Source organism: Perna viridis, chromosome 4 (genome assembly GCF_037379345.1).
Source record: "Perna viridis isolate PV_CMFRI_1.1 ecotype Kerala chromosome 4, ASM3737934v1, whole genome shotgun sequence".
Classification (NCBI taxonomy): Eukaryota; Metazoa; Mollusca; class Bivalvia; order Mytilida; family Mytilidae; genus Perna; species Perna viridis.
In genome coordinates, this window is record NC_142448.1 from 47,564,189 (window position 1) to 47,581,105 (window position 16,917).

At 30.9% G+C, this 16,917-nt stretch overlaps 1 protein-coding gene across 1 annotated transcript; it reads left to right on the forward strand.

The window, feature by feature from the left end:
• Positions 1-499: 499 nt before the first annotated feature.
• LOC148620326 (WD repeat-containing protein 13-like) lies at positions 500-15,196 on the forward strand. The gene is made up of 13 exons (XM_088581107.1): positions 500-670; positions 1,827-1,882; positions 2,976-3,064; positions 3,809-3,863; positions 4,906-5,051; positions 5,553-5,635; positions 6,268-6,408; positions 8,570-8,736; positions 10,638-10,697; positions 11,123-11,265; positions 11,650-11,769; positions 13,050-13,168; positions 13,985-15,196. Exons 1-13 carry the CDS (start codon positions 592-594, stop codon positions 14,176-14,178), a joined length of 1,452 nt encoding a protein of 483 aa, XP_088437233.1. The 5' UTR covers positions 500-591; the 3' UTR covers positions 14,179-15,196.
• Positions 15,197-16,917: the final 1,721 nt, after the last annotated feature.

A 16,917-nucleotide genomic window follows, 5' to 3' on the forward strand; every position in this document is an offset into this window, starting at 1 on the left:
CAAATATGCTTTAAAATTGTACAGATAACAAAAATACTGGACTTTGATTTTGGGTACGGGAAATTCAGGTTTCACATTTTAGACCTTTTGAACAGAGAAAATAGAACAAAATCAATTTTTTTGACAAACATTTTAAATATTGTTAAATCTAACCTAACCATCATATCATTTTGTAAGTATGTACCAATTTTCAGCTGGAAATATCATGTAATAATGAAGAAATTGACAAAATAGTATTTCGGTACGGGGAAAAGTTGGTACGGGTACGGGTTACACATTTTAGACCATACCGAAAATTTGGGACCCGGGTTACTCTTCCCTTAAAGGCTTTTGTAAATCTTTGGTTCCACCGCTGTCAGTTCAAAGCTGATTCTTCTGTTATTCATATTTTTGAACTCAGTATTATAAAATATGTGCCTACATTTACTTTTTTTTGGGATATATACATTTTATAACGCATGCATGGTACAACATAGTGATGGGACGAGTTGATCTATGTAGACACGTCATTGTGTAAGTTTCATTTCCCAGCAGTAAGCACACCCCATTATTGAATTTCAAGGAAATAAGTTGAACTCACTGATATGGAGAATGGCAGCTGTCTGGCAACAAGCATTGGCTTTAGACGCCAAATTTAATGCATATAGAACTCCAAACAACCCTCAATTCAGTACGTTAGCACAAACATACTCGAACGTTACATGTGTCTTCAATTTTCATAAGGTGTTATATAGCCCATAGGAGAGATCTTCGTGATGTCATCACTTACTAGTGATTTAGTTGGCAAAAAATCCTTTGAGTGGCATGGGAAATCAACCTTAATTCATTATATTCTATTTCATTCTTAGATAATTGAAAAAAAACTCTTTTGGTTCCCTAAACTGCAAATAAAACTCTCTATACCCATACAATTTTTCAATAAATACTCAGTAGTTAGACTATATGAGCATAAAATTTTACTAATGATTTCACATGGAAGAAGAAGTTTACTTGTAAATATCATTACAAATACATTTTTCAAGTAAAAATTCTTTAATAAGCAGTGAATAACCATCCTGAAAATGGGTGTAAAATTTAGTAAACTCCTGCTAAAATGAGACAAGCCACAAGTAGGACTAAAAACTGATTTTACCATAAACTGTAAAACTGCCCCGATTATTCTTGTAAATTCTGTATCTTTGGGAGCATTTGAGATGGCACTAGTATCATATTGTTCGATCACAGAATAGGAAGATAAAATGTACATGTAGTAGGATTAGTAATTGTTCATACTAAGTTTCAGTGTGATCAGTGCAAAGCTTGTGTTTCTGATATTGTATCCTACACTAAAGTATTATGCAGACAATTAGATCAGACTTTGCTAGAGTGTCTACATTCAAAAACTGTTTGGTGTATGTAAATTTTCTACCACTGTAAGTCATTCTTCCCATTGTCTCTAAATCATTTTACACTTCTAGCTAAAGAAATAGATTTTCCCAAGAGAAAATAAATGTGAGTCAGTGTTTCTATTTTATCTTCTGAAGATAAACATCACCACAGTCTACATGCACATGTACATGAACCTAACATCATTTACTTTGAAATTATAACATGAAATACATATAGTTAGTGAAAGTTGCAAGTCAAGATAATAATCTCCTCTGTCAGACCTCTTCACTACCATCACTTCTTTCTGACCTATATATTCTCTCTCATAATGAGAGATGTTTTTGCTGTTAACTTGAGTCATAACTTTATTTTACACAAGCCTGAAATGAAAGATATGCACTTCTAGATTTCCATATCATACCATGCCACTTTCTTGCCATTTTATTATTTTTTGACAGGAACCTTATACATTCGTAGGAGAAGTCAGTTGTTAAGAGAATGTGCGAAATCCGGTGTAAGTACATGATCATGATTAAACAATGGTTTATCTTTTTATATTAACCATCAAATCATCAGTGGTGATTTGTATAATTGGCCAATACATGTACATGTACTGTGAATGTTTAAAAAAAATGTAGTTGGTTGCTTTTGTTTTTGCAGTTTTGTAGTTTATTTACTGTGAAAGTACTATTGTTCGTGGGGTAACAATTTTCATGGTTTTTATGGGTAGGCCAAACCACTAAATTTGTTCTGAACGAAAAGGAGATTTCAATTGATTTGTATATGGAAATCCACAAAACCACAATTTCAAAGATCCATGAACTGGTGTTTCTTCCCTAATCTAGTAAACTGGTATCCAGAAATTAAAGTACTTTCACAGTGAGACAAAAATTATGATTTTTATGTTTGTGATTGAGAATTATCAGAGATTATTTAAACTATTAAGTTTTACAATGATAGTTTTAATTGCCTGTGCCATTCTTTTAAATACCAAACAATAAAATTGCAATAATATTCAACTTTACAACTAGGGTATCAAACTTTATGTATTTTAAATTTTTTTAAAGTAAGAATATTTCTGTGACAAAATTTACTAATTTTCCTTCAAAACAGTAATTGAAAAAATCACTAATGGTCATAGTTAATTCATTTGAAAAATTGTCCCCCAGAAGACCTTGCAAAGCAGAGTCATGATTTATCCATACAGGTACAAATGTACCTGTTAACACCTTTTAAGTGTGAGATGCATTTACATTAATTCTTGGTGATAATTAGGTCAAAAAGTTGTTTAATAAGGAGAATGGATATGGTGAATATGTCAAAGAGACTACGACCATAGCAGGATGAAAAATGTCAGCACAAGGCCACTCATGGATCTTTAACAATAAGGAAACCCTCATACCACTGGGAAGGCTGCCCCCAAAACAACATACACAGGTACAATGAAATAGTTGCAGTATTACATATGTACTGTACATTGTAGTAAATTCAACCGAACAAAGAAAAGCACTGGAAGCTTTCTAATGTCCAATTGCTATATCATAATTCATTCTTTAAAAAATTTCAAATGATGTTCTATGTTTTATGTTCAGCTGTGTATTTTACAGAAAGATCCATCAGTCAGAAAGGAACTTCTACACACAAGAGCCCAGTTATTGAATGCTAGATATGGAAGTCCATCATTCTCAGATGGAGGGTAAGACTACATGATGTACAATCCTTGAACTGATCCGCCCAACAATTTGATGGATCGATGACTGTTGACTGATTGATCTCTGATGGATCGATGACCGGTGACCGATTTGATCGCAGTTTTGTCATGTAAAATAGTGTTTGATCTGTTTAAAATAAAAAAAGTAAAATAAAGGCATAAATTAATGTTTAAATCTATTACATTATGTAAATATGTGTAAACTTGACGAAGAAAACAGTAAAAACCCTAAAATACATTGACCGTTCTGTGGTCACATGATGCCATCACCAGTTTAATGGATTGGTTTGATGGATCGATGACTGACTAGAAACTGATTGATGATCAATGACCGATTGCAATTTTTGTTGCACAGGTCAGTTCAGGTACTGTACCATAGTTGATTAATATGCATGTGAATTAATTTAAGCACACAGTATGCCTGGCCCCTAGATGTGATTTGGGATCAAATGGCTGTTAATCAGACCTAAGTCAAAGATCATGAATTTTCCAAAGAAACACTTAAATACATCAAAGCATTTTAGAGAATTACTTACCACTAAATCTGTATGATAGTATTCATTGTCTACCTTTTGTACAGAAAAACTATATTTTAGATGTCTAAATAATGACTCCAACTCAAATTATAGAATAGTCATAGTGTTATGTTGAGAAAGAAATCAACACAACCATTTAATATAAGTTGGAAATATCCACTAAATATTGTAGCATTTTGTTTGCATTTTAAAGGAGCATTAGAAGCAGGTCCATCAGTTTAAGGAGTGGTGGAAGAAGTGCCCTTGATGTAAGTATTTACTGTTTGATGATAGGAGTATAAGTATGTACTGTGAAAGTACTATTGTTAGTTAGGTACCAATCTTTGTGGATTTCTCAATTAAGGTAAACCATAAAATTTCGTTCCCAACCAAAAGGATTATTTACTTTTTATTGTATGACAGGATCTTCAAAACCTCGAATTTAAGAATCCACTAACATGTGCTTTTCCATGAAAATTGATACCTATGAATATAAGTACTTTCACAGTATTTTCATTCAGTTCTGGGACAGATAAACCTGTTTAGAACCTTGTTTTATTATACAGATATGTTGTAAGTGTATCCTTGAAATCAGATCTTCCCATAGATCTGGAATGGCTCAGTGCTCAATAACTTCTAGCACAGCTGTATAAAAAAAACAACTTAAAAGCTGTGATCAGAAAATGGCTGCCCCTTTTTTTTTAATAAAGGAATGTTTCTATTTTTGAACAAGTTAAAAGCCAATTTACATTCTTGTATGAAGGTTTGATTCATAATCAAAATGTTTTTTGTTTGGAGATATCTGAATTATTTGAATTTCGACTTAATTGAACCAACCATCCAGAAAGCTTGTTGCAATTCAAATTAAATTATAAAAATATACATAAATAACATTGTTTTAAAAGGGATAGTAAATACATTTTTTTGTCAATTATTTGTCAAAAATTGATTTTAAAATTTTTAGTTTTTCTTATTTTGAGGAGAACCCAATCAATTTACAATATTATTTTTACTATGTGCATGTATTGAATGATGCACCCCAATCACTGTACTATTTTGCTACATTGCTAAGATCAAGGTTTAGGTTGCCTGATTTTTTTTCAGTGCAGTTTATAAAAAGAACATGTTAAGATTGTTTCAGTACCTTTAGTCCATATAAAATTCAGGCACTGCCATTGATTCTAATGGCAGAAAAACCCATCTAACAAAGATACTTTTTTCTATCTACATATGCCATATTTCTTATGTAAATGTAGCCCACTCTGTATACAGATCCGTATTTTGGAGACACTACTACATTTTTACTTACAGAACTTTGAAATGTTATCATTAAATGACAGTAAGAAACATCGTAGAAACCTAAGTAGTGGATCATTAGGGTTTATGTTTGAGGGACCAATGAAGAGGGTATTTGACAGTATAGAGGTGGTTCCAACCAAAGAGGCTGAAGCTAGCAGGTAAGCATCAAACATTTGAGGGGTGGGTTGCTAGGGTTCATTTTTTAAGAATCAATGAACAGGGTATTTGATGATATAGAGGTGATGCAAACCAAGGTGGCTAAGGCAAATAGGTTAACTTAGTGAGTCTCTAGGGTCCATTTGTTTGAGGGACCAATCAGTTGGGTGTTTGGTGGTGTAGATGTGGTACGTACCAAAGAGACTAATAATTAGTGCCATATGTGACTGACATTTTTCACTGTATACACAGTATCAAAATACACTAATGCTTTAGTGTATTTTGATACTGTGTATATAGTTCTATAATTAGTGGACATGGCTAAAATACCAAAACAAAATGGACAGTGTTTCTCAATAAGTTTTTCTTAGAAATTGAATTTAATGCTTTAGCAACAAAATAGTAATTCATACATTAAAAAACTTTAAATGTCCAAATTATGTTTTTATTTGATTTGTTTACTATTATGGTTTAACATGTTTAATACTTGACTTTCTTTTCAGGGCCATGGCAGGAGGAAAAACCGTATCAGAGAACTATGCTTTTGCTGGGATGCACCACATATTTGATCAACACACAGCTGCAGGTCATTGTAGTAGAAGTGTTTTATACAATAGAAATGACCAAAATTATCTTTAGATGTCTTAAATTATCCCTGACTAACACCAAGACGTATCAGTATTTAATGGTTGGAAAACTGTCAATAGAAATTCAAAACAATGAAATATTACTAATACAATGTATAATAAAAATATATTGTAAAGTTTTCCATAAGATATTTAGGTATGAGTACCCATGTGAACAAAACTTATCGTCAAAATAACAATAGCAAAATAAAAAAAAAATTCTAGACATGGTTTGATTAGAATGCCACTATGGCCATACACCATGGATTAATTTAGCTATACACTACATGTATTTATCTCTATATAAATTGAAGGACTTTTAGTGAATCCTTCACTGATTTATAAAATAATGTCTGATCACTGTTTCTTAGCTATTAAACACACTACAACATAACACTATAACATTTATATCGTATTGTATCAGTTACATGGTTAACTGACATACATGTATATTGTATTGTATCAAGTATATGGTTAACTGACATACATGTATATCGTATTGTATCAGTAACATGGATAACTGACATATATGTATATTGTATTGTATCAGTTACATGGTTAACTGACATACATGTTATAAATTCATTTTCAGTGACTAATGTAAAGTTTGGTAATGATGATAAGACCAGGCTAGCTTGTTCCTCTATGGATGGTACACTATCAATCTGTCAAGTCATTCCAGACCCTGCTACTGTTATTTGTATGCTAAGAGGGCACTCTGCTGGGGTCACAGGTTTGTACAGTATATATTAGCTCTTGCCATCTTGTTATTCTTAGCTATTACAATGTTATTTCAGTTTTATTAGGAAGTTATCCATCGTAAGGAAATATGTCTTTAAAAAACTTTGTAAGCACCACTTCTCCTAAATTGGATTTTAGGGAAGGGACATCATACTCTTAGGGCTGTTTTTGGTCCCCTTCTAGGCAAAATTTTAAAACATGAATTTAGCGTATTTGTTAAGGACTTAATGGAGTACAATTACACTACCTTTGCTCAGTAAGTTTTTGTTGAATAGTGACAAGATAAATGCAGTAGATAAAACACAATTTTTTGCAAAAAAAAGCAACAAATATATTTTTGCCTGCATCAATGTAAATCCACTAAGAATGCCAAGGTAATACATGGTTTTATATTGCTGCAAACACTTGTATTTTATGTTGAATAGGTAGTTATTTACCGGAATATAAATTTACAAAAAAACAAAAAACAGCTATTTTGAGAAATAATTATAATCAAAATGTTCAGTACAGATAAGGTATCAATGTAGGCAATTAGAAATTGTTTGAAACTTTTGTTCAGCAAGTACAAGTTTTCTGTGACTCAAACTTCAAAAATGAAAGGGCCAATTTCATCCATAAATGTATCTCCACCTTTTATAAGAAGGGTATGGATCATGAATAAAGATATTTAATGTGAGGTCATTTCAGCAAGTGCAGATTACCTAACTTAAAGGATTTTACATGATCAAGTCTGCTTGGAGTATTGTCTTTGGTACCTTAGTGATAGTATTTCTAGTTTTCAGGTTGAATGTGACATATAGTAAAAGGATAATTGATTGGAAAGACTGAATAGCCAATATATAATCAAGAATACTCCAATATTTGATGAGTTTGGGGAACTTCTTTTGTGCACGAGTTAAATCTCCAAGAGTTCTTAGCAAGAGTGATGATATTTTCATTTTTCATTATAGCCAATAGATATGCATATTTATTTTAAAGATTTTCTTAACGTTTTTTTTTTCATTTTCAAATGAATTTTAAATTTTGTGATCAGTGGATGGAAATATTCCACATCATCAATCATGTTGAAGTAAGTTAACATCACAAGAGAAAAATGTTATGATGTTACATGATTTATTTCTGTTTGATTTATTGAAATTTGTTACACAGGGAACATTTGATTAATGACATCTATCTATGTAACAATAAAAGATAGTACTGATTGACCAATAGAATAACATAAATTTGGATACTTTGGCTTTGGGTTATTTTTGGGTAATATATGGTTTTCTGTCAAAATGTGCATGTTAAATATTGGTGTGTTTAGTTTTGGTGCATTCAGAATAATAAGTGTTTTATTTTTGTATTTTATTCACATTATCCATAGTTATCCAACACTTCTAAGGGTCAATTTAGTTGGTGTGTAAAGTGTAAACACTGGATACCTTTTGTCTGCTACTCATGATAATTGATTTGGTCCAATTTCATGGTATATGAATAATTGACATGTGTTAATCTAGCCATTATTATTGTTTTATTACAATGGAAATAACATAAAGATAATTATCAACAATTATATTCTCACTAATGAAGTTGTCCAAACCATTCAAAATAATTAGCCTAAATAACATGCTAGATTGCAAATCTTTATCATTTTCATTTTCAGTTTATGTTAATCATTTTAAGTGACATTTTGAATTTTCAAATTACAAGTCAAATTTAGGATGCATTGTAAATTACATTAATCTCTTTGGGATTTATTCATCTATAACATCTTATATGCAAGTAATACACATGTAAGGACATTAATCTTGTTCTCGCCAATGCCTATCAATACACCAATATATATACCTATTGGCTGTGTAAAATTCACATACATTATATTTTGGTGCAATTAATTTTGGCACTTTAAGAGAGGTGCAAAACAAACCAAAATAAAATTATGACCAAAATGTCCCAATTAGCTGTAGTAGTAGAAATGTTTTCAATGAAAGGAATAAACAACATCATATGCTTTGGTATCCTATGTTTTGTATCTCATTCTAGCTTACTGTATACAATAACCATCAAATTGTGTGAAAAAGATGAATGGACACCATTAAGTAAGAAAATTTTTGGTTGCTTAGCGCATGTTGAATGTACTTGAATCACAATACTTCAATCCTTTTTTTCAGATTTTGTGTTCTCCTTGTCTAATGATGTGATTTTGTCCGTTTCCTTGGATGCCACTGCCAGAATCTGGGACATAGCTGCTGGAAAGTGTATGAGAGTTATAGAAGATAGTATGTCTGCTGAACTCATGTCCTGTATCTTCCATCCACTCAATAACAACATGTTTGTTGTATCCTTGATTATTTATTTACCCCCTTCCCCCACTGCAGGAGGTACGTTTTATATAGTGATCATAATGTCTATCCATCCTTTTACTTCCACAATGTTTTTCCAATTCATATTTTGACAGAAGCTTTATATAGGCATACCATATCTTAGGACTTTATATATAGACTGAAGCAATATCAACTTCCTGTTTGATGACTTTGTTCATTTTTTGACCTGAAGGTAACTGGTTAGGAACAAGGGGTTTCCTACAGTGAGCTTTGCTCTCATTTTAATTAGTTTTGATTTGCTATGACAATATGTGGGATAGCAAGCTAGAAAGTTACAATCTGAGTAATAAAAATGAATAATGATTAGATTCACCAAAATAAGTAATATCAAATACAAAAGTGCTAATCAGATAACATTGCAAATTTTGATATGCTGTACATGTGTTCCAAGGAGTAACATCTCATCAGCAGCATTATAAGAAAATACATGATAAGAAAAGTTTGAATCTACAAATGTATACCTTTAGTGGAAAAATTTGAATAGGACATGTTCAGTTTATGTCAAATTCATCCACTAGAATAATACTTCTGACAAATCAATATACCGGTAGCATGTTAAACAAAATATTTTGGTTGTTCATGCAAACTGATTAATTTTGATAAGCACCTAAACCAAACAAACGAGAATATCTGCATCTGCCTTTGGGTATATCTTAAATATGCAAAGATAAAAGGTTGCTTGATATCATATCATGGGAAATTTCATAAATTCGTAAAGAAGGTTCAGTGATGCAAGGGAAGTAAATTGCTATTAAAAAACCCCTCTTTTTAGCCATTTTATTGTCATCACTTGGCGTCCAGCATCATCGTCGTTAACAATTTTTCAAAACTCTTCTCCTCTGACACCACCTGACCAATTGGAACCAAACTTGGTATGAATGTTCCTTGGAGTATCATGCATAGAACTGATTTGGGGATTTTTGATCCGTTGAAAAACATGGCCATCTTTACTAAAAATAAAACGGGTCAGACAATAGTTTTTTGCACATATCTTTAAAACCATTAGGTTTAGCCAAATTCTGACATGGGGTATAAGTGTTCAGCATGATGAGATCTATCTGTGGTCAAATTTTTATTTTAATAGGTTAAGCCATGTTGGAGTTATTGCCCTTTTTTTGACGTTTTTTTTTTTGCTATTTTGAATGTTCTTTCTTTCAAAAATCTTCTCCTCTGATACCACCTGACCAATTGGAACCAAACTTGTTATGAATGTTCCTTGGGGGTATCATGCATAGAACTGATGTGGGGATTTTTGATCTGTCGAAAAACATGGCTGCTGTTACTAAAAATAGAACATAGAGGTCAGACAATAGTTTTTCACAAGTATCTCCAAAACCATTAGGTTTAGCAAAATTATTTCTATAGCTGAAATGACATTTATTTTCAGGCCTTCAAAAGTTGTCAGGTGACTCCTGTAAGATTTATTGCCCTTGAAAGATGAAAAATGACAGCTTTTTTTACAGTTTTCAGCCAATATCTTTAAAACTAAAAGAAAGAAACTTTCTATCGCGAAATGATCCTAATGATAGTCCTACCAAAGTCTTCTTGAGTCAAAATTGTTGAACAACTCCTTGTCAAATTTATTGCCCTTGAAAGACAAACTTTAATTAGGTGAGCGATTCAGGCTCCTTGGAGCCTCTTGTTTTGTAAGTTTTTCATCTGACAGTAAAAATTATTCATAAAAGAAAATTGTTAACACATTTTATATCACAGAAAATGTGAAATCTGTGGTATATTTGAAAGTATGATTAAAGTAAGTATTATTAATCTCAGTTTATCATTTTTAATATTTTTGTTACTAATAATTTAACAGAAACTGATAAATTGAGAAATAATTTACCTTAACATTTATCAGACTGGAAACAGTAAATGCTATGTTCAGGTATTGAACATATCAACAGGGAAAGGATATAAGGTTTGTATTATAAATATTGATTCTGTTTCACTCAGTTATAATTCAGAATTTAAGACTGAAAATAATTCCATACATTGACACATTTTCCTGATAAGTCCAACAAGCAAGTGAAAGTGTTGTGAATAAATTTTCAAATTCATCATTTCAGACAAATTATCATGATTTAAGTGTCTACTTAAACTAATATTTGCATACAAAGTTTACAATATAATTGGAGCACTTCATTATAGAGGACAATTATTTTTGTTTGTTTTTTTTTTAATTTAAATGGATACATAAAGGAAAACACAGTTTAACCTGTCAGGTCCTGTCTTAACAACAAAACGTTGAAGACTGAAATAATTGTGTGATCCAAACAGGTGTCTGTCTTACATAGGTTTTCACAGTAAGATTTATACAGGTTTACTTGTAATATATATTTTCAGGGTGGATCCAGTAAAGTTACAGGTAAAGTTATGGCTTTAGCTTTTGACAGTACAGGACATATTTTATGGACAGGTGATGATAAAGGGTCTATACATTCGTTCACTGTAGATGTAGCAAGAGGGAAACTGGTCAAGGCTAGAAGGTATTGATATAATTCTTGGGATTGATGCATTGCTTCTGGTAAAGGTAAAAAAATACAAATATTGCTACTAACTTAGTAACTAATTAAGTAAAATTCTTAATTAGAGATTAACAGTTACTAATAGTTTAGAGAAATTTAATTATCTTCTTACTAATATGTTAGATACTTTTTCGACATACATGTACTTTAAACCTTAAATATGCCATTAAAGTGGTGAAATTAATGTCCACAGTGTTGTCAGTTATTCATGCAATTTTAAGAGTAAGCAACAAATTCAGAATTGATTTAATCTCCCAATATCCAGAGACTTGAAATTCATTAAATTTATAAAGAGAGTTTTCAAAATATAGCTTTGGTTTATGTATCATATTGTTTGTTTTTCAGAATATCTGTATGTGAAGGATTACCAGTGACTAGTATTTCAGCTAGGTCTTGGATTAGTAGAGAGGCAAGAGACCCCTCTTTATTGGTCAATTGTTGTGTTAATGCTTTATGTTTGTTTAAGTAAGTTTGTCTGTAGAAAATTATTTATACTGCAATTGTTCTGTTTGAGCAACCATTATGCATTGACAGTATATAACACTTTTGCCTCCTTTCCTATGAAACTACTTGTTTATCATACTGTCACTATAGGGGGGCAATTAGTGGTAAATAAATGTAATAAACATGTCATATTAGAATTAAAATTGCAGTACAAAGACAATAACAGTATATTGACTAGAAATAAACATGAGTCAGTTATTTGTAAATAATTAGCACAATCTGTCACACTCCAATTGTTTGTGAATGGATTAACAAATTTGCACCTGTCAACATCATCTATATTATTCTGCCCATATTGGAGGCACCACACAGGGAACATATTATAGAATTTGTATTGGGAATAACATTCCCAGTTCATGAAATTTTTTTTATTGCAGTATAAACACAATAATAATGTCTTGACTTCACATAAAAAGAATACAAGGCTTTGTCACAAAACAGGGCCAGGGCCTCACAGTTACCCTGTTTCTTCGCCTCATCCTTTTATTCCTTTTATGTGAAGTCAAGACACTATTATTGTCTATATAATGTTAATATGGACGGAGTATCAGTGATTTCATATGTAGGAAATAGGTCTGAAACAAGAATGGCTCAAAATCATCGAAGTCTTGCTGTTCTCTGCTGGTAGTTACATTACCCAACAAGTTGGCAATGATATATCATTAACAAGATTGTTTCTAAGTCCTGAAAATATTAAAATTACAACAAAGTTTAGCTTGCATGACTTATTTCTAAATGACAACTAATAAATGATATGTTTTGCAATAACAGTTTTTTTTTAAAAATCTATACACATGTACATGCATTTCAAATAAGGAAAGCCTGTTATTGTGTCTGACACTTATTATGTGTACAGGTATTAACATGAAGTTTAACACAAATAACTCTGTCCATTATAGTAAAAGCCTGAAATCATATAATTTCCAATATTGAAATGTCAGTAATTTAAACAGCACAGTACCAGCTAATGTATAACATGAATATCAGTTATGAACTAAAGTTTCCAGGTACACAGACAGAAAAGAAAAGAGCATCTATAATTAAAAGTACTAAACCAGGAAGCAGTGATTGATTTAAAAAAAATTGTATATGTCAAGTTTTTCATAGAATTGAAACATAATAATCTGTATATACATATACATGTATATGAATATTCTATGGAAATTACAAACAAATTGGTTATGAGTGAAAAGTTCAAATCTAAGTTGACATTGAATAATTTCAATTATCTTTAATTTTAGAATTGTGACAGAAGATGGAGGGCTTCAATTAAAGAAGAGATTTCCTGTAAAACAGAAGAAGTGCAATATTAAGAGTACATTTTGTCCACTGATGTCTTTCAGACAGGGAGCTTGTGTCAGTAAGTAAAGTTAAAACTTAGTCTCTATACATATTGTGTGGTAGGTGAAATTCATGGCTACAAAATTTATAGCAATAAGGTTAGTATCAGTGGCGAAGACAATAGTCTGGAAATAGAGACAAATTCCATAACATGTAGAAATTGACAGGAAATATACAGAAAACAAAGAGATATGCAGCCTGGATTCAATTGATAGCTTCAATATTATTGAATTTATTGGATTTCTTCCTCACCTGGAAGAAATTCATCCTCTTTTACTCCTTCTGGTTCACTATACTTGTACTAAGATGGCATTTATTACACTAGTGGAAGAAAATCTTAATTTGAAATTAGTATTTATAATTTCACATTTAACATAGATTTTTCTAGCATTCAGCAGGTCCTGTAAAAGGATCCTTTCCCAAAGGAATTTATATCAAAATCATGCAATATTAAAAAAATTTCACCTTTACCCCCTAATTTTGACGGTGAAATGGTAAATTTGCAGATAATTTATTCCCTAAAAAGCCTGAATAAGGTATTTCCCAAATTACCCAAATAAATCCTTGACTTAACTCTAAAAACAAATTTACAATGAACATGTTTAATGATGGGACATTGTCTATAAACAAAAATGCATACTTAGTTTAAATTGTAGATGTGTTTTTATAGAAAGATGCATTTAAATGTGTAAAAAAGAAATAAATAGTGGAAGATATTGATGACCAGAAATACAATTTTTACACTTCCACAATTGCTAAATTAAGAATTTTTATCAGTTATCAAATTTACTGTGGTAATTACATTTTCTTAATTTTCTTCCTTTTGTTGTTTCAGTATCTGGCAGTGAAGATATGTGTGTTTATTTCTTTGATGTGTGTAAGGAAACAAAACCGTGTGTTAACAAACTTCTTGGCCATTCTGCCCCAGTACTGGACGTGTGTTTTAATTGTGACGAGAGTTTATTAGCATCATGTGATGAGCAAGGGATGGTGATTATCTGGAAGAGAGAGGGGAAACAAGTTACTTAAATATCTTACCATTTTCTTATACATGTTTATATTGTATTCAAACTGTGATAGAATAAAATTATTTGTATGCTTTGCTTGAACATATTAGTTTTAGAACTTTTTTTCTAGTATATAGGTTGAATGCATGCCAAACTTAAGAACAGTGGTAAATTAAAGAAAACTTCTGTGTTTATTTGGTATCTTTTTCTAAGTTTTTTTTGTGAAATTCAATAAATATGAAAATAGCGCTTGATGGAAGAGTAACGTGTATTTTCACCATTTCCGTTTTTTTTTCATTTATGAGTTTGGAAATTTTAAATGCCAAAACTAGGAAGGTCATGTGCTTTAGCATAGCTGTTTTTAAGCTGGTGTCATAGAAACATTTTTCTTTTCCAAACAAAAGATATGTCAACTTCAATGTTCTTTGTTAGAGAAGATTAACCTGTTTTTGGTTTCTTTTTATCACATATTTTTATGTTTCAGAATCTCTTGAACCATTTTACTCATACAAAAGAATTCAAAGTAGTCCTCCAACATGCATTTGTTGTAATTTGTGTTAAGAGTATTTGTGCCAGAAACTGACTCAAAAAAGAAAAGGTATTTAAAAGTACATCACCCTTTGAGTGAAATTGTAATTTTGGGAGATATCTCCCGTGTAACAGTTTTAAAATGACATGTCTGTATTTAGCTTGATTTTGTTGAATATTATTATGAGGTGGCATTGATTATTTATTATTTCTATACTTTAAAGATAAAGTTTCATTTTTATCACCCTGGGTCCAACATTAATAGAGCATTATGTTTATAAAATTAAATTATTTTTGCTACATACTTATTATTTGTTATACATTATACAGTGACACCTGTATAAACTGAACCCTGAAAAATCCATAAACCTGTCAAGACTGGACACAATTTGAAGTCCATGTACATCAATGTAAATCTAATTTGAACCTTGGTAACCTGAACACAATTTTAAAGTCCAAATGTTGTGTTGCTAAGTGGCGAAAAATAAATACTGGTATCCATGTGAACAAAATATATTGTTTGTTATTATTTTTTTACATCTGTCAAATGGATACTTACCTTTGATAATTTTTTTCCTTAGTTATAGTACGATAAAGTAGAAATTCTGAAAATATAAGGGCATTCATTCATCTGTTGAATTCTTAAAGAATCTTAATACTCAACTGGTGGGTAAGGACAAAGTTAGCAGTGTCAATAGACATATGATTTATGATCTACTCTATATGATTCTCTTGTTTCAACTAATTTATCAAATACTGGGAACACACAAAAAAAACAACATATCTGAATCCATTCTACACAGAGGAAAATGATTAATTCATTCTCTTTACAACCCTTGAGTCTCAAAATCTATGCCTTTTTTCATCTAAGAAAAAAACAGCTGTTTATGTTTAATACTAGGATTACCTATATATTTCCCTGTAAATATGTGGTGAAAAAAGCAAGCAAGAAAGTGCTTAATTATGTTCAAAATTCAAAAAAGTACGAACAAACAAATAGAACATCAAGGAATAAACAAATTACAGAACAAAATTACAATTTATTGAAAATCCATTATTGGTATGATGTACAGATTATGATGATTCTCAATTTAAAAAAAACGAAAACCGACAGAGCAAAATAAAAATATTTATGTGTCATGCCTGATTCTGTTTGAAATTTGCCAATTTGTGTTTGTATTTTCTGGTTAAAACTGCATAAAATATTTAACACTTTCATACAGATATATACTGACTTGTATATACACATGTGATATACAAAATATTTGTCAAAAATGTTGTCAAGCAAAATCTCCTGCAAAGAGGATCCAGAAGGTATGTTTTCAAGTGCTTGATTTGATAAAGAAGTTGTCACAATACTTTGATTTATTATGATGTCAAAACTTGCATCTAATTTTACACTTTTATTTTAAATATGATTTTTTTTTTTGTGAAAAAAAGATACCATCAAAGACAGAGCAAGACATGATTGGTCTTCATACATGGATTAAGTTAACAAAGAATGCACTACAAAAGTACTTTTTAATTTAATTATTTAGAAGATTTCTTTAAAAAAAAAGTCAAATTTTAGACTATATCCATATACATGTAGTTAAAATATGGGAATATATTGTGATGAACACAGGAAAAAACTTCGGGTTATTAAACTTGAATGTATACTCCAAAAATGAACTAATTTCTCAGAACAGTTATCTAAATGTTGTAGCCATATACACTCCTTGAAATGTTCATGGTTCCCATTTAAGAGTTCATGCATCGTTTATCGTGTGTTTACATATCATTTTGCGTTCGCTTAAATGCACGATAGAAGTGTCTGTTTAAATGCATGATAGGAGGGTTTGTTTAAATGTGGGAGTGTTCATTTAAAAGCATGATAAAAGCATTTGTTTATTTTTTAACATTCAGTATATACTTTAATTTATTATTTTTTTTTGTATTTTCATTAATTCTATTTTTGATTTTTTTCCTCCATTAATATTTGTTGATTTTATTATTTTTCATTGTTATTCTATCGTGGGTTTAAACGCACACACAGAGCGTTTGTTTATAATGTGTTTAAACGCATGCTGAGAGCTTTGTTTGTCGTGCATTTGTTGAGCATTTAGAGTGCATTTAGGTATCATGCATGTGGGAAGCCTAAATGTCTCAAGAAGTGTAAATGTGTTTCAGATAGAAATGCTTTTATTTGAATATGATCATTGTTACGAAAAAGGAGAGTTCTTTGTGATATGTC

Coding starts and splice junctions, on each gene's coding strand:
- LOC148620326 (XM_088581107.1), top strand. CDS start 592: ATGGCAGCTGTCTGGCAACAAGCATTGGCTTTAGACGCCAAATTTAAT. Junction 10,698..11,122: donor CAACAGGGAAAGGATATAAG/GTTTGTATTATA, acceptor ATATATTTTCAG/GGTGGATCCAGTAAAGTTAC. Junction 13,169..13,984: donor CAGACAGGGAGCTTGTGTCA/GTAAGTAAAGTT, acceptor TTGTTGTTTCAG/TATCTGGCAGTGAAGATATG.